The following is a 16,108-nucleotide window of genomic DNA, read 5'->3' as shown; positions in this document are numbered from 1 at the left end:
CACAATCCCACGGAGCGAGAGCAAAAAGCACCTCCGCCATCTGCCCGATTCAGCGGCGGTACTTGACGCGATCCCCCTTTTTCTCTTTCTTCATTTGCGTCTTGCTCATCTGTGCCGGGGCATCCGATCCATCTGCACCACCTCCCATCCCCGCAAAGCCCTTCTTGACACCCATGACAGTCGTATAGGCCAGATAGACAGAGTACACCGGGACCACAACCCACAACCACCAAGCTCGGTCATTGAAGATGCAGGCCGCTGCGAGACAGCCCTCGGTCCAGTAGAGCACATCCCACATATATTCCGTCAGCCCGGTCGCATTGAGATCCTCGCCTGCTGAGCGCAGCGAGCCATCTTCATTATACGTAGGGCGGCCGACGCGGTCCAGGTAGAATTCAATGACCAAGGTCGGCACAGCAAGGAAGAAATAGGGCTTCAGCGAGCGGGGACGCCCCAGTGTAAAGTGAAGGATCAAGAAGAGGAGATGTAGTGCGGCAGTGATGAGATGAGTCCGGGCCAAAACTGCCGCATTGCGAGTGGCCAGGGTCTTGGCTGCTTTCTGAGTGTCTTGTCTTAGCTTGATGTGCCCGGCTGAGGAGTGATCAGGATCATGGATGAGGAGGGGGTGTCGCAGTTATTCTGACAACCTCGCTATCTGGAAGTGCCATGATTTGGGGGGGTTGAATGTGTGTTCTCTTTTTTGGGAGCTTACTTGAGCCATGGTGTGACAATTGTGCCGAGTTGGCAATTGATTGCGCAGGAATCGAGGTGGAGGTGAGCAGAGAGAGGACGTGGACAACGACTGCACTCAGAAGGAGAAGAGGTTCAGCTCGTGCGGAAAGCTCCGGTCGTATGGAGACGGAGAAAGGTGGTCTCTGGCCAACAGCGTGGCCCCATCAGCGTGTAATCGGCCACTTGGGGATTCGTCTCCACAGAAATGCGATGGTGCTTTCTGTATACTTTACCCTCTTGGGTGTAAAAACACGCGTGGCAGTGGCTGGATTTGGACTATACATAATCGTTGTATATAATGAGGGATGGGCATGCATATATGTAGGGATCTGTCCGATCGTGTAGAAAGGAGAAGATCCTGGTCAGGATTCTTGTCTGTTCATAGATGTTGGACCTATTGGTGCTTCTGCTGATTCCGTCACTGATAGAGCTATATGCTGCAGTACCTACCTGGTAGTTAAGGAGTTAATGCTTGTATTTGAATCCAGTGCCCGTCAGTAACTCTGTGCTAGATGCTAGTATGCGTGCTAGCATGCTTGTGGACGGGAACCCGACCTTGTAGCTGGAAGCCCGCTATTTCATGTACCAACCTGAGTCACGAAAGCTCTACCTATCTACAAAAAATAAAAGCTTGGAATGTAAAAGGCTTATCTAACTTCATGACCTTGCCTTTTTCCACCATCAGGTTCGATATAAGATTTCGTGGAGGATTAGTCTAGCAAGCATACTGGGATGAGTGAAATGCTTGGAAGACGGTATCCATTCGCCCATGTCTCGTAGTAAATATGTTTAGCTGAGCAATTGCATATAGATGAGAAGGGAGCCCTGTCATTGATATCCAAAAACTTATTGCGGATTTCATTTATCTATTGACCCGAGATATCTACCTGGGTCTTTCCGACGTTCTAGGTAGATTTCAGGCCACTTGTAGGTTAGTCCTGGCCGGGGGTTCATGATATGCATATTTGAGCCCATTAGGCACGTGTTACCGCAGTCTAGACTTCTCTTTACTTCTGTTGATTAACAACATGGTCAAGATGTCAGTCGAGCCCAGAATGAATTTGAAAGATTTTCATGACGCATGCACTATGTACGGACATACCATACAAATCCAAGTAGTTAGTCCTAATACTTGCTGTGTCTGGCATCTATTGTCATTCTCAGCGGTAATTGATGGTGTGGTCCAATTACATGTATCTGTTCTTGTTGTGTCCGTACATCAGCCTTATATGGGTTGCCCACTACGACACCGACCGCCTGGCAGAATCGAATAGCATCCGCGAAGTAGAAATGCAATCAAAATAAGACAAAGAACAGGCTGAAGAAAACAAGAACAGAGAGCGCGCGACGACATCAGCTCCGCCGTCTATAGGTCACTTGATCATTGATGTACAGAGGGGTCTTCAGCATGCACTGGCGACTTTGAGCAGAAATTCTCCCCTGATTGGCTCGATATATGATGTACAGCCTAGTTGTCGCGGAACACCATCTTACACTACTCTCGCCTCCCGCTTCCGGCTTCAGTGGGCATTCCACCACTCTTCCGCATCTCACGGGCGCTTCCCTCTCACGTTTGACAAACCACACTCTCCTGTCTCAGTCGGTCCAGTGACCCGACCACCGGGATTTGAGCCGATGCTGATGGGCCACGGGCGCTGATGGTCTGTCCTCACTCGATGCTCCTCATCACAACAACAACATCACGTTCCCCTCACCGCCCGCCAAAATGGCCCTGTCCACTGGCCATGTGGCTAGCCAACTCAGGCATCTGATTTACTACAACCTCGATAATAACCTCGTTCGCAATGCGCTCTTCCTTGCTGGTCGTCTCCACGCTTATGAGCCTCGGTCCTTCGAGGCGCAATATCTCTTATCACTCTGCCACCTCCTGAGTGGTGAAGTCAAGGCCGCATTCGAGTGCAGCCAGGGTTCAGGATCGCGTGGCTTACATGCAGGCTGCGCTTATGTCTATGCACAAGCCTGCCTTGATCTAGGAAAAGAGCTAGATGGCATCACTGCTTTGGAGCGCAGCAAAGCCCTCTGGTCATCCAAAAATCACTGGAGTACGTGATTCCGCTGCACTAGTTGGTCCCTTTGATCTCGGCGCTAATGAGGGTGGCTCCAGATAAACACAGTGAAACTTCGCGACAACACTTACCGGATGCGCCCGCCGTGTACTGTCTGCTTGGCAAGTTGTGGCAAGCGCACAAAGACCTAGACAAGGCGGTGGACTGCTATGTGGAATCACTCAAAATGAATCCCTTCATGTGGGATGCATTTCTCGGACTGTGTTCGACCGGTCCGTATTTATCGGCTCACTTACCAGGCTGAAATGGGACGGCAGAAGACTAACCTCTAGACAGGTGTCAACATACGAGTGCCCAACATCTACCAATTAAGCCCCGAACTCCTCTCCGCAATATCCGCCTGTCCGGACGACGTCGATGCCGTTCCAGCGCAGTACGCGCAGCCCGACAAACCGTATCCTTCTCACCATACCGGCGATCCTTTCATGATTTCCACTACGCGCGGTGAATTTGATTCGACAAATGGAAGCTCGGCCTTTTGGGGACCGTTCAACGGGCACTCTACTGGCATGAATCCGGCCGCTGCGCCAGTAATACACGAGGGAACGGAAACCCCCAGTGGACAAAGCAGCAGTGGCTCGGAGGATTTTCGGATCGCAAACGGAGTGACCGAACCGGAGTCCGCCTGGGAACCACCGCTCGCGCCAGCAAGGAGGATCCGGGCCGTTCAGTCGGTGAGCATGGATCAATCAGGTTATCCTCCGCCCAAAATGAGATCTGCGGGTATTCGATCCCGGCCCAGAACCCGTACGGAACCCGAGGAAGCCTCTTTGGCGCCTTTGGACCGCGATCCGCCACCACCTGCGTCGAGGTTCGGCGATCGGAAACGGACCGTCTCCGGTCAAGTCGCCCATCCTGTGCCTGCTCAGCCAATCGAACCCGGAGCTCCCCAGCGACGGAGTGTCCGCCTTCTAGGTCAGATCAAACCTACTACCAGCAAACTTGCGATGGCTTCACTCTCAGGTCGCGATGGTCGTGAAGTGAAGAAGGTGCGAAATCCTGCTGCTAAAGGACGTCCGACCACCACAACGTCCACTGTGGGCCGCGTCGTCAGTGGCAATCGCAAACACGTCGAGTCATCCGACAGTGATGGCAAAGAACCGCGGACTGGCTCGATGCCCCCCTCCAATCCTGGGCCCCCTCCTCTTCCGCGAAATGCCGAGAGAACAAAAGAGCTTGAGGCTCTGAACTGGCTGCTTGGTCTGTTTGCGAAGCTCGCATCTGGGTATAGTGCTCTATGCAGGTACAGATGCCCAGAGGCGATCCAGCATTTCAATTCACTTTCGCAGGGCCAGCGGGAGACTGCCTGGGTTCTAGCTCAGCTGGGTCGAGCCTACTTTGAGCAAGCAATGTATCCAGAATCTGCGAAATACTTTGCACGGGTCCAGGCTATGGCGCCATCACGAGTTGAGGACATGGAGATCTATTCGACTGTTCTCTGGCATCTCAAGAATGATGTGGAGCTGGCGTATCTGGCCCACCAGCTCCTCGAGGCTGATCGATTGTCACCACAAGCTTGGTGTGCGGTTGGCAATTCCTTCTCCCATCAACGCGATCATGACCAGGCCTTGAAATGCTTCAAGCGGGCCACTATGCTGGATCCCGAATTTGCGTACGCTTTCACACTACAGGGCCATGAATACGTCGCAAATGAAGAATACGACAAGGCCTTGGATGCCTACCGCCAAGGTATCAACGTGGAGAACCGCCACTACAATGCCTGGTATGGGCTGGGCACCGTGTATGACAAAATGGGCAAGCTGGACTTTGCTGAGCAACATTTCCGTAATGCCGCAACCATCAATCCGACCAACGCTGTTCTCATCTGCTGCATGGGTCTGGTCCTGGAGAAGATGAACAACCCGCGAAATGCTCTTTTGCACTATGAACGGGCATGCTCCCTCGCACCCCACTCCATACTGGCTCGTTTCCGCAAGGCTCGTGTCTTGATGAAACTCCAGGAATTTAATGTTGCCTTGGTAGAGTTGAAGTCACTCAAGGATATTGCTCCCGACGAGGCCAACGTGCACTACCTACTTGGCAAATTGTACAAGATCCTCCGCGACAAGGGCAATGCCATCAAGCATTTCACCACTGCGTTGAACCTCGATCCCAAGGTCAGTTTTCCCACTCCTCGATGCCTCTAAGCTTGGCTCCCCGGGAGGCTTTCTTACTGATGTACCACGGTCACAGGCTGCACAATTCATCAAAGATGCAATGGAATCTTTGGACGATGATGAAATGGAGGACGCCGACATCGCCTGAAAGCTATGAGACCTTTATGTCTTCGGGTTCCCCTTCTTCCCTCACTCTTTTGCTCTCTGCCTCGGTATCTTTTATGCACTACTTCTGGACCTTCTCACCGTTTGAGATAATGATGTCCATTTACGTTGTAGAGTGGGCGTTCAGCGGTCCATTCTTTTCTTTTTTTTCTTTTCTTTTTCTCATTGCCCAATTCCTGTTTGGTTTTGCACAGCATCGTGGGCGGGAGTTCTGTTTGCTTGGCGTCCCTGGGATTTGGCGTCCATGCAAGTGGGTGGGCTACTTTTGACGAGCATTTGGCATCCGGTGCGGTGTTTTTGTACAAGTATTCATGACGATCGGATCTCGATGATGAATTGTGATCAAGATGCAATGGTAGGATCCGTAACCGCATTCTCTGAACTTGCGACTTCCTTGCACTGCCATTGACTTCCCTGCCAAGAAAATACACAAAGTAATTTCTCGCTTCAACTCATTCAGCATGGAGGTTTCTGATGCGCTACATATCTGCCCAGGGAGGCTTACCTTGAGCCGCTCTGCTATGTGGGCAAAAGTTGTTTCTATACATGTGAGACCACAGATTCAGTGCTCCTGGATTCATAAGCACAAGCTTTCCCCAGCTGCGCCGAGAGCGACTGACGCCTGACCGAGGCTGCCGGCTGGGGCCAAATTCATGTTCCTGGTTTCACAGTCTTCTGGCGTGCACAATGCTCATAACAACCAGACTTGAAGATGCTGCCCTGTCCACCCAGTTGATTTGTGGTCATCAGTCTTCAGTCTTAGGCTTGGATCGTCATTTGGCGGCGCGTGCGGCGTGATGCCGTCATATGCCGCGGTCAGCTGGCGGTGAGTCGGCCCAGGGCAGAAAATGACATCGGTTGACTTGATCCCCACCATCCGGGAGCATTTGATCTTGTTGCTGGAACGCGATTTGTACCAGTTGGTCCTCTAGATCTTTGTCATTTGCACGTGGGTTCCTGCGTCCATAGTGGATGAAGATAGGTAGGTCTAGGCTCTATTTTGCTGTTCGTTATATATGCCGTTTCTCACACTCCATGCTGACCACAAGTCTCCCTTCTCTCTTAGAAGTCTTCATCACGATCCTACCGCGATGTCGTTTACTTCCTATATTGTTACAGGTGTCAGTTGCTACGTAGCCGGTACACTGGCACTCTTTGCCCTGGGCCAAAAAGTCCCTCGCGCGGCATTCGTCGCGCGCTGCCTCGCTGCATATGGCTCGCTCCTTGTGTGCGCCATCTACGGTGTGATTGCTTCCATCGTCCTTCGTCTCGTTGGCTATGGCCGTGTTTCGCAGTGGGCGACTGCCCGAAGCTTCAAGTGGGTGATGCGGCTTGCAACTGGTGTGACATTTGATATCATCGAGGGCCAAGAGCACTTGTCCACGCGGCCGGCGATCTTTGTTGGCAACCACCAGTCAGAACTGGATGTATTGATGCTCGGGGTTGTTTTCCCACCATACTGCAGTGTGACCGCGAAGAAGTCTTTACGCAATGTTCCGTTCCTCGGCTGGTTTATGACCCTGTCGCGTACGGTCTTCATTGACCGAGCCAACCGGGAGAATGCCATGAAAGCCTTTGACGGAGCAGTGAGGGAGATGCGCGAGCACCGTCAGAGCGTGTTTATCTTCCCCGAGGGTACGCGAAGCTACTCTGACGAGCCTATGCTACTGCCGTTCAAGAAGGGTGCTTTCCATCTGGCTGTAAAGGCTGGTGTACCAATTGTGCCGGTCGTGGCTGAGAATTACTCCCATGTCCTGTCGCCTCGCAACTTGCGATTCAACGCTGGCTCAATCAAGATCAAGGGTGAGTCCCATTTCATGCTGTTCTCGCGAGGGATGACAAAACTGACAGACTGAAATCCAATAGTCCTGCCTCCTATTGAAACTAAGAATCTGACCCCTGCCGACGTGGATCGGTTGACTGTGTCCACCCGTGACTCGATGCTCGAGGCGATGATGAGCATGGCAAAGCAAACACACAAAGTTGAGCCCTCGCGAACCAACGGCGTCTCGACCGCCATTGAGATCTGAGATCACCCCTTCAAGATGAACCCTCTGCCGCAACATTTCGCTCGCGTGTAGTTGGGCAAATGATGACACGCTTTCTACATCTTCTACCCATCCCATGCGAGACAAAAGCCTGCTCTTGTGACCATGGCAGAAAGAACCTCTCCCCCCTCGTGGCAAATGCCATCCAGAGACTCGGAAAGCCAGAGATTCATACAGATAGCTTCGGCCATGCGATGGGTCATCAAATGACCGGGTCACGCCTTGCTACCGATGAGCTGCTCCCTCTCTGGACTGCCACATTGAACAATCGCTCTTCTCCTCCTCCATCTAAATAGACCTTGCTTTCGCCCGTTAATCCTATCCAGTCTTTCTCCCCAGCCTCATCACTCCAGGTTGGTCTCGTCAATGTCCCCTGTTCCCCCTATGCCTCTGGCAAAATGTATATATCTCTACGCTCTGAAGGTGCCATGAATTTTAATTCATGCCTGAATGTACAGGAATTGCTGATGTTTGAACCAACTGCTTGTGTTGGCTCAATCTCCAAGGTTGTCTGTGGATTTCTCCGTCTGTGAATGGTTCATCCAGCAGAAATAGGTACTACCTAGTAGGCTCCTTGCTAAAAAAAAAACACAAACAAACAAAGCAAAACAAAACAAAGGTTAATTCTTCCAACTCGAATTCAGCACTTGTATGTGGGCTGAGAGGTATATTTTGCATCCTGGTGCCTATGGTTCCGCTGTGATTCATTCGACAAAACCAGTCGAGTCCTTCTGCGTACAACGTGGCGCAAGATTGAGGGGGAAAATAGTCTACTCATCCACTTGGATAGGACATGGGTCGCATCAACTGAGAGGCTTAGATATGAAAGTTGCTTTTGACCCCCGATGAAAGCGATGAACAGACGGTTCTTGAATAGTGAGTCATATTTGTTGTTCGAATGTACTGCGATGCCAAGATTTTCTTGATCTCCCCAGATCAATGGGAACACCTTCCTTCGGCACAGGCCCGAACGTCAAGATCAATGTCAACTTCTTGCACGGGCAACCACGGATCGAGAATGCCACATTCTGGGTTCCAAGGGTCGGACTGGCCCAAAGCCAGGCGAGTGTTGATAGGAATGCGTGTCGCATGTGTTGTAGTGGCCGGTTTCTGATGAGAGAGGCTATCGTCCAGCTGTAGCTGAGAGAGTGGACCAACAGGGCAGCCTTGACCGGCGATAGCAAGGATATAATCAGCCTCAAAGGCTTCGAGCTGGAGCCGTACGCCGTGAATCTCTGTGCCATGTTTGAAGATCCTGATATCCGTGTAGGGCACACCCCATTGCTGGGAGGAATTTTGGCAGTTGTCCACTCCGGAATCACTGCCCGCGGGTCTTTGCGCAGCGAAACGATCCGCCATGGGTGGAGGAATGACGTTTGTGAATTCAAGTTCCTGCAGCCAGTCTGCTAGGAGGGCGTCACCTGTCATTTTCAGATACGCCTCTTTTAAAGCCCAGTGTGAGTAGAACAGACGAAAGCCAAAATTGATCAGTGTCGCTTCGTCGTCCAAAGGGAAGGCCTCGGCGAGGCCCAGATCCCGCGCTCGCCGCAGCGTCGACAGCGGATTTTGCATGATAGCCATTTCTTGTGGCGAGAATACGGAATCAAAGGCTGATATGAAATTGAGATATTCCCGCATGGTCTCCATTGGCTTGCGTCGCTCGCTGACACATGTGATGTCAATTCCAATTCTAGGCGGCGATGCTACCACGCCTTGGGCAGCAGATTGTCGCGCAAGTTGTTCCTTGGACGGCACGATGACCCCCGCCAGAATGGTGAAGGAGGCTTGGTGGCTGACATTGAAATCTACTCGTATCTCCGTCTTGGACGCATAATAGGGTCGACCTTCGGGTTTGGGGGTGCGACTGAGGACGATCTGCTTCCAAGGCACACCGCAGGAGCGGTGTATATAAAGATATTTGAGAAGATGCGATGCCAGTGACATGCGCCTGTCGGATGCAAAGTGATACCTTCTAATCGCTTCTTGCTCCGCAGGACGTAGTGCGTCGATCAATGGAAGATCAAGGCCTCGCGCCTCCCACTGCCGAGTACTGATGAACCATCGAACCAACGTTGGCAGACCGTGCCACGGTTGTTCGGTCTTGGCCCCGGTCATTGCTGATTGTGTACCAGCAGATCCGAGCTGGTTGGCTGTCATGTTTGAGTGTTGCCGTCTTCTAGAGTGGAGTTCAGAGGATCGATTGCGGGTCGATGTGAAAGCCCAGTCACGTCTCACAAAACTGATATTTGATTGTGGATTGCTGGGCAGATCTCATACTCTTCAGGCGACAGCAAGCAGCGAAGCACTAAGCAGACCGGCATTTCCATCTACGCAGTGAGCTTGCATGGCCCACCAGCCACGTCTGCGGGCTGCATCGAACCTCCGCCGCCCCGCGCTTGTCGTCCCGCCAGCGACCAGAAAAGATTGGGTGGAGACTCACGTGGCGATAAAAGGGCGGTGGGAGAAGGGGACAAAGAAGGATTGGCCCGATAAGCCTATTGTCTCCGCGGAAAGTCTAAAATCACGTGTCGGTCGAGTCATACAGTAGTCGCAAGGAAGATAAACCGTCTGAGTCGTTCTACACTGTCTCCGTCTTGCCACTGTTGAAAAGATGCCGGTCACCGTGGGAGTTCTCGCTCTACAGGGCGCATTTGTTGAACATATCAAGCTACTGAAGACGGCAGCGGAGCAAGAAGGCTTCGCTGACTGGCAGTTCATCGAAGTTCGAACGCCACAAGAGCTCGAGAAATGCGATGGGCTTGTATTGCCCGGTGGCGAGAGCACCACCATGTCGCTGGTTGCGGCACGTTCAAATCTACTAGAGCCACTGAGAGAATTTGTCAAGTGAGTTGTGCCCTCAAAAATAGGATGTTGATGGTCGGCCTGGTCTAACGGTGACGCCATTACAACCAGAGTCCGCCGTAGGCCAACGTGGGGCACTTGCGCCGGCTTGATCCTCCTCGCGGAATCCGCCAACAAGACGAAGAAGGGTGGTCAGGAGTTGATTGGTGGCCTTGATGTTCGAGTGAATCGCAATCATTTCGGTCGACAGACGGAGAGCTTCCAGGGACCTCTTGATCTGCCATTCTTGGGCGAAAATGCCCCGCCGTTCCCTGCCGTCTTTATCCGAGCACCCATTGTCGAGTGCATCTTGCCCACCCAATCGGGAATTCAAGAGGAGGAATCTCAACGCGAGGACACAATTATTGCGCCTTCAAGGAAGGCGAGAAATTCGGTAGCGGACGCTGCCAATAGCGATGTCGAGGTGATGGCCACCTTGTCTGGGCCAGCGGCGCGCCATGCCACACAGGGCCGTGCGATCAGTCCGGATCACGAGTTGGGCGATGTCGTGGCGGTGCGCCAAGGCAATGTGTTTGGAACCAGCTTCCATCCTGAGCTGACGGGAGATGCCAGAATCCACGCCTGGTGGTTGCATCAGGTAGAGGATGCTCTGAAGAGGAGGCAGAAGCGCAGCTCGTAAACACGCGTTCTTGCGCCGGGGCGCCGAGATTTCAAGTCACATAGACCACGCTGCGAAAAAGACTTGATCATGTAAATAGAGCATCCGTTGGATAGAATAGACAAAATCTTCAAGTTCCTGCTAATTGACCTTGCGGCCGTTGTAAACATAATAAACGCCAATTTGCCGGCTGTCCCGGTGCTGTCCCATGTCGCCATACAAGATTGTGTTACCTTCCCTCGCCATATTGTTCCTCCTCCCGTTGACGCTGCTCGTCGTATGCCCGACCGTAACCACCGCGTCCAGGGTCGTACTCTTCGCGATATTCGTCACGGACTTGTCCACCAGACTTACCGCGTCTGTTGGATAGATTGTCAGTCGCAGTCTTACATCCTGCCAGTCCAGAGGATGACATACCCGTATTGCCGTCCCTCCTCAAACCCGGGATCCAAATCGGTTCGGATGATTCGCTCATCCAGCTTGGTTCCTCCAATATATTTCAGGCAATCCAGAGCATCCTGGTGGGTGTAGTATTCGACGAAGCAGAATCCGCAGGGAGTCTTGTTGAAACGGTCGAGACCCATGACCAGGCGCTTGATCTCACCACACCTAGAGAAAAACATCAGAAATCGAACAAGTCGAACAATTGAAAGATCAGCGGTTGCATTATTACTCACTTGGAGAACAACTCGTGGATCTGTTCCTCCGTCGTGTAAAAAGACCTGCAAAGGGAATTAGTGGACCATTGCTGATCTGTCGAGATTGTCGGCGCATTGCATACAAATTGCCTACGTAGAGCGTAGTCGCATCCTTCAACTTGGCCATGGGGTCCTCTCGTTCGGGTTCATCATCGTCATTGTATCTGCTGCGCCGCTTGTTCTGCGCAAGGATCGCGATTAGCACACCTACGGGTAGGTCCACCTGAGACGGATTGCATTTTTTCCCTTACCTTGCCCACATAATAGGCGCTGGGCCTGTCCAGACGGTCAACTGTATTGATAGCTAGTAGACTCATGGTGGATAGAACGACACAGACGAGAAATGTTGCAAGTACGTAGAGTATGGAAAGTTGCGGAGCGTTGGAGCGGCGGCAAAAGGAAGCTCGGAGCTCCAACAAAGTCTTGGCGTCGCCAAATTCCACGGGCAATCAACAACCCTGGACAAGCTTGCCTACTTTCCGTATTTCATGCCACTCTCCCTTCGACGGAGACGGTCTGATTTCAACTTTGCTTTCTCAACACTACCACTGCGCGATATATTTTCTCTTTTGTTACCGATAAAGACATGCCCAAGGTTCACAGCTATGCGCCGGCCTGGCTGTGCCGGCCGTCACCTGGCGCCAACCTCTTTGCGAGCAATCCGGACAAGATTTCTACAGATGAGGCGCTAAAGCCAGGGAAAGCTTCCGCAGTGAGTGGCGCGGTCAAAACGATTGCCAAGAGGGGTAGCGAGGTGTTCGTTGTGATCGACAATGAGATTCGCTGGTCCAATCTGGCGCGGTTGAAGGATCAATGGCAGCAGCAGGCGAGGCAGAAGAAGACCAACACACACGCTGAGGAGACGCCCTCTCCGTCTTATCGAGTATGTTCTCCTTCTCGTTCGTTTCAATTGACTTATTTGCGCGAACTGTTGGGTATGCGACATGTAACTAACGTTTTTACAGGTGCTCGCCGTGCCTGTCTACGGGCTCATCAAACAAATCATTCCTTCCCCAAATGGAGCTTTCCTGGCAATTGTCACCGAGCATACAGTACACATCGCGGTACTTCCGGACTCGTCACATCTCGCGTCGGCCGACAAATCTCAGATTCGACTGAAGACATACCAGCTGGGTCCCACCACTCATGTCATTCCAGAAGCTCCAGTGGTCTCTGCGATCTGGCACCCGCTGGGCCTGCACAGCAACCTTGGCGGATGCCTGGTCACAATCACCGCCGATGCCGCCGTGCGAGTCTGGGAACTCGATCGAAACAACCACTGGTCGTTCGATCAACCAACATTGGCTGTGGATCTTAAGAAGTTAGTTGACGGCACCTCATCAGACCAAGATTTTGCTCCCTCTGGATTTGGTAAAAATAAGGGATTCTCTGCCGATGTCTTTGATATGGAGGTTGCATCAGCTTGCTTCGCTGGCAACGGGAGTGAAAAGGAGGATGCTTGGGCCCCCATGACCCTATGGGTTGCTATGAAGCCTGGGGACCTCTACGCTCTGTGCCCATTACTGCCATCCAAGTGGCAAGCCCCGTCCGCTACGATCCCCGCGCTCTCGTCAGCTATCATTCCCAAGCTGGCCGCCCTGGAAGAAGCACCCGAAGATGTCGAGGAGGAATTGATCGCCTCTCGACAGCAGTACGAATGGCTGAGGGAAATTGATGAACAAGAGGCTGCCTATCACCCCTCTGATTCGGACCTCATTCCAGGCGCTGATGTGTTCTCGCGGCCCGCAAACCCTAGTGCAATCCCACGCCTGCAAGGTCCGTTCCGGTTCGACACTGGTGATCAACTCGATGATCTTGATCTGTGTGATATTCTGGTTATTGCGTCGAAACTCGACGTGGAAGACCTTATGGTCGGAGAAGACGAAGAACTGGGAGTGGAGGCCGGTGACCAGGATAAGCTGTCTGCCACGATCGTCTGTCTTACCAGTGGGAATGGTCGTGTTCACATTTGCCTGGAATTGGACGGCGTCGAAGGCCAGTGGCTGCCCAAAGCTAAGAAAAACGCGTTCCGCACGCCGCTCTCAGAGCCTGCCGATTTGGTGTTGGTTGAGTCGCTGGACACCATCAAGACCACGGGCGCAGAATCTGTTGTCTGGCCGACTTTCACCAAGGACGTCCACTCTCGATACTCATTTTTCGTTACAACGGCCTCGAACGTGGTTCACTTTTCCTTAACATCTTGGGTACAAAGACTAGAGGCTGAATTGCAGGCCGAAGACACTTCCGGATCAGGCTTCCGACTGCAGGTCCTCTGCAGTGGAGATGTTGCGCAGAGAGAGAAGATCTTGCAAGCCTCGGATTCAGACGCCATCGCGCTCAACGAACATCTGGCGGCGTCATTAGTGTTTTATGACTTCGACCTGGGATACATGCTTCTCACGTATCATCCCTCCAACCCGTACGCGGCGGTTATGGATGGTCCGGAGGACGCATTCTCGGCGTCATTGGAACTTCGTACATATGATTACAAGCCCAGCTCAGATGCTTCTTCCGCGCTGGCTCCTCACCGAGCTCCTTACCAAGTCCCCGCTATTCTCTATGCCAAGTCGCCCCTCGAGACTTTTGTCGAGAAGCATGTGCCGCATCGTCAACGGCACACTCTCAAAGAGCATGTTCGACTTTCTCCCGCGACTCTGGACTTGGTGACTACGGCTCATCGCGTTCTCTCCGCCCATACAAACGCTCTGGAGCGAGCAGCGTCGGACTTGTTCCGTCGGTGTGAGAGACTGCAAGGCGAAATGAAGGATCAGCTGAAGCAACTCGCCGACGTTGCCGAACGCATCCAGGGCGTGACGAGCGAGATCGGAGAGGACGGTACTCGCAAATATGGTTCGCGCAACGGTGATGTCCTCGACAAGCGACTGCAGGCAGCGAAGGCCAAACAGGACGAAATTACGCGCAGATATGACGCGTTGCGCAAGAAGCTCCTCAATTCGGGTGGTCGCCCACTAAGCGAGAAGGAGAAAGCCTGGATCTCGGAAGTCAATACATTGAACGACTCCATTGGCGAGAAAGCACCCTCAGCGAATGAGGCAGATCAGCAGCTGACTCAACGATTGGTGACGGTACGGCGAATTCCTCATTTGTGATTCCTAATCCTATTTACCCTGCTCACACATTCTACAGGTCAAGGATCTTGCCCACGAGCTTGTGGCTGAAGCCAAAACCATTAGTGCCAAGGCATTGTCCCCTGAGCCTGGCAGTCCCGCTTCGCCGGGGGGTGCTCAGCCAAAGGTGCCACAGCGGCTCCAGCGCGCCAAGGTCGCGGATGCAATGAGAATGGTTGAGCGAGAGTATGTCAACTTTGAGCCAAGATGAGTGTATCTCATTGGTGAAAATATCAGGGACTGACATCGTTTCTAATTCAGGTCTGCGGTCATTGACGCAATCACGTCGCGTCTCGAGCGGCTTCATACCAGCTTGTGAGCGTAGGAGATGCAGAATTGGTCTGCCGAGTTCACTGCCAAATTAGCCATTACCGTTCATCATAGCTTCTCAGAAGCTAGCCATACCTACGATATGAATGGGAGTTCTTGTGTAAAAACTCGTTTTTCCCTTTTTACCTCGACCCGCAGAGTTCTTACTTTCAGTTTGCACTGATCCAACCCAAGCGGATTTCGCATAAGTCTACTTGACCGTACGATCACCTATCATCCCGATGCGGAGCAAAGAAACCATGGTTGTTCCATCTTACAGCAACCATCTCAATTGAGATAACGACAATCTACGATCCATCGGAATCGCTATTTTCAACAACACATCTTTTCGATTCTAGATCCTCTCATTGTAGAATGCAGCTCCTCGCCGTCATCATGAGCCTCGAAGACTTGAACAGCTCTAGGAGGGTAACCTGATATCACCGATACGAGCGCACAGTAGTAACATGAAACAACGCTCCCACATCACTTGGACATCTGACGCCCATCCAGATGCCAGCCTGTCTTCCCCCGACGAGCTCGGTAATTCTTCCAGATCTGTCCGGGTTTCACTGGATCACAAACTCTACTCGCATCGCCTAGATTTTCTGGCTCATACACCCACCCCGGTAACCGCTGTGCATCGGACTTCAGCTCAAATGTAGGGAAATCATCAGGTTCTTGAACCTGCTCTGGATCATCGCTGTCGGTTTCTGCATCACTAATTCTATCTGAGGAATGAACTTCAAGTAAAATTCTTGATAGCCCTTCATCGCCTTTCTTGCAAAAGGTTGTAGAGTCGGTGGGATCTAGAACAGGCATGGACCTTTCTGCTGCTGGTGAATCAGGTGGCTGAACCGCTGATGCTGAGTCTGTTCCTGTGGTTCTTGATATTCTGCATTTCAGACAGGATTGCAAGTGATTATGAGTGATGAGAAACCTTGCGCCCCAGCAGGTTTCGGTGGGGTTGCAATAGAGGTCACGAATGGTCCATATACAGCCGCAGACATGGTATTTCTGGGTCCAAATTAAACACATATTGGCTGTGTGATGGGATTTGAGTCCACTCGATGGATAATGTGCCAATGTGATGAGTAAGTAGTCTTCGGGGAGAGAATTTTAGGTGAAAAGAACCTAAGATTCGAAAAGGCAGGGCACCTTTATATACTGAGGTGGAGTAAAGACGTTCTTCTTGTGTGATTTTGTATACAATTTGGAAATATTGTTACCCAGGGTAGTAGAGACAATAGTCAAAGAGAGCCTTTGTGGATCATAATGCCAGAATTCAAATTTCATGATTCAAAGCGAATTGGTGACCAGTCGTAACAAAGACGATTGTATGCCCCTGCAAAGCTGTCCAGAAA

General features: G+C 51.9%; 8 protein-coding genes across 8 annotated transcripts; 4 read left to right on the top strand and 4 right to left on the bottom strand.

The window, feature by feature from the left end:
• Positions 1-49: 49 nt before the first annotated feature.
• POX_f08302 (uncharacterized protein) lies at positions 50-721 on the bottom strand (the record flags this gene model as incomplete). Its single annotated transcript, XM_050117078.1, has 2 exons — positions 50-559; positions 713-721. The coding sequence occupies 2 exons, from the start codon at positions 719-721 to the stop codon at positions 50-52; spliced, it is 519 nt and encodes a 172-aa protein (XP_049967217.1).
• Positions 722-2,458: 1,737 nt separating this feature from the next.
• Positions 2,459-5,084, top strand: POX_f08301 (Protein bimA; the record flags this gene model as incomplete). The annotated part of the gene is made up of 4 exons (XM_050117077.1): positions 2,459-2,795; positions 2,858-3,031; positions 3,096-4,936; positions 5,013-5,084. The coding sequence occupies 4 exons, from the start codon at positions 2,459-2,461 to the stop codon at positions 5,082-5,084; spliced, it is 2,424 nt and encodes an 807-aa protein (XP_049967216.1).
• Positions 5,085-6,192: 1,108 nt separating this feature from the next.
• Positions 6,193-7,131, top strand: POX_f08300 (putative 1-acyl-sn-glycerol-3-phosphate acyltransferase; the record flags this gene model as incomplete). The annotated part of the gene is made up of 2 exons (XM_050117076.1): positions 6,193-6,904; positions 6,968-7,131. The coding sequence occupies 2 exons, from the start codon at positions 6,193-6,195 to the stop codon at positions 7,129-7,131; spliced, it is 876 nt and encodes a 291-aa protein (XP_049967215.1).
• Positions 7,132-8,085: 954 nt separating this feature from the next.
• On the bottom strand, positions 8,086-9,306 carry POX_f08299 (4'-phosphopantetheinyl transferase A; the record flags this gene model as incomplete). Its single annotated transcript, XM_050117075.1, has 1 exon — positions 8,086-9,306. One exon carries the CDS (start codon positions 9,304-9,306, stop codon positions 8,086-8,088), a length of 1,221 nt encoding a protein of 406 aa, XP_049967214.1.
• Positions 9,307-9,760: 454 nt separating this feature from the next.
• POX_f08298 (Pyridoxal 5'-phosphate synthase subunit PdxT) lies at positions 9,761-10,630 on the top strand (the record flags this gene model as incomplete). The annotated part of the gene is made up of 2 exons (XM_050117074.1): positions 9,761-9,993; positions 10,063-10,630. 2 exons carry the CDS (start codon positions 9,761-9,763, stop codon positions 10,628-10,630), a joined length of 801 nt encoding a protein of 266 aa, XP_049967213.1.
• Positions 10,631-10,838: 208 nt separating this feature from the next.
• POX_f08297 (Nuclear cap-binding protein subunit 2) lies at positions 10,839-11,624 on the bottom strand (the record flags this gene model as incomplete). The annotated part of the gene is made up of 5 exons (XM_050117073.1): positions 10,839-10,968; positions 11,027-11,218; positions 11,287-11,331; positions 11,391-11,488; positions 11,559-11,624. 5 exons carry the CDS (start codon positions 11,622-11,624, stop codon positions 10,839-10,841), a joined length of 531 nt encoding a protein of 176 aa, XP_049967212.1.
• Positions 11,625-11,893: 269 nt separating this feature from the next.
• POX_f08296 (Nucleoporin NUP82) lies at positions 11,894-14,754 on the top strand (the record flags this gene model as incomplete). The annotated part of the gene is made up of 4 exons (XM_050117072.1): positions 11,894-12,190; positions 12,273-14,393; positions 14,455-14,621; positions 14,697-14,754. The coding sequence occupies 4 exons, from the start codon at positions 11,894-11,896 to the stop codon at positions 14,752-14,754; spliced, it is 2,643 nt and encodes an 880-aa protein (XP_049967211.1).
• Positions 14,755-15,230: 476 nt separating this feature from the next.
• Positions 15,231-15,566, bottom strand: POX_f08295 (uncharacterized protein; the record flags this gene model as incomplete). The annotated part of the gene is made up of 1 exon (XM_050117071.1): positions 15,231-15,566. One exon carries the CDS (start codon positions 15,564-15,566, stop codon positions 15,231-15,233), a length of 336 nt encoding a protein of 111 aa, XP_049967210.1.
• Positions 15,567-16,108: the final 542 nt, after the last annotated feature.

The sequence above is a fragment of the Penicillium oxalicum genome, chromosome VI, assembly GCF_001723175.1.
Source record: "Penicillium oxalicum strain HP7-1 chromosome VI, whole genome shotgun sequence".
Classification (NCBI taxonomy): domain Eukaryota; kingdom Fungi; phylum Ascomycota; class Eurotiomycetes; order Eurotiales; family Aspergillaceae; genus Penicillium; species Penicillium oxalicum.
Note: the sequence above shows the minus strand (reverse complement) of the source record. Positions and strands in the feature narration are given on the sequence as shown.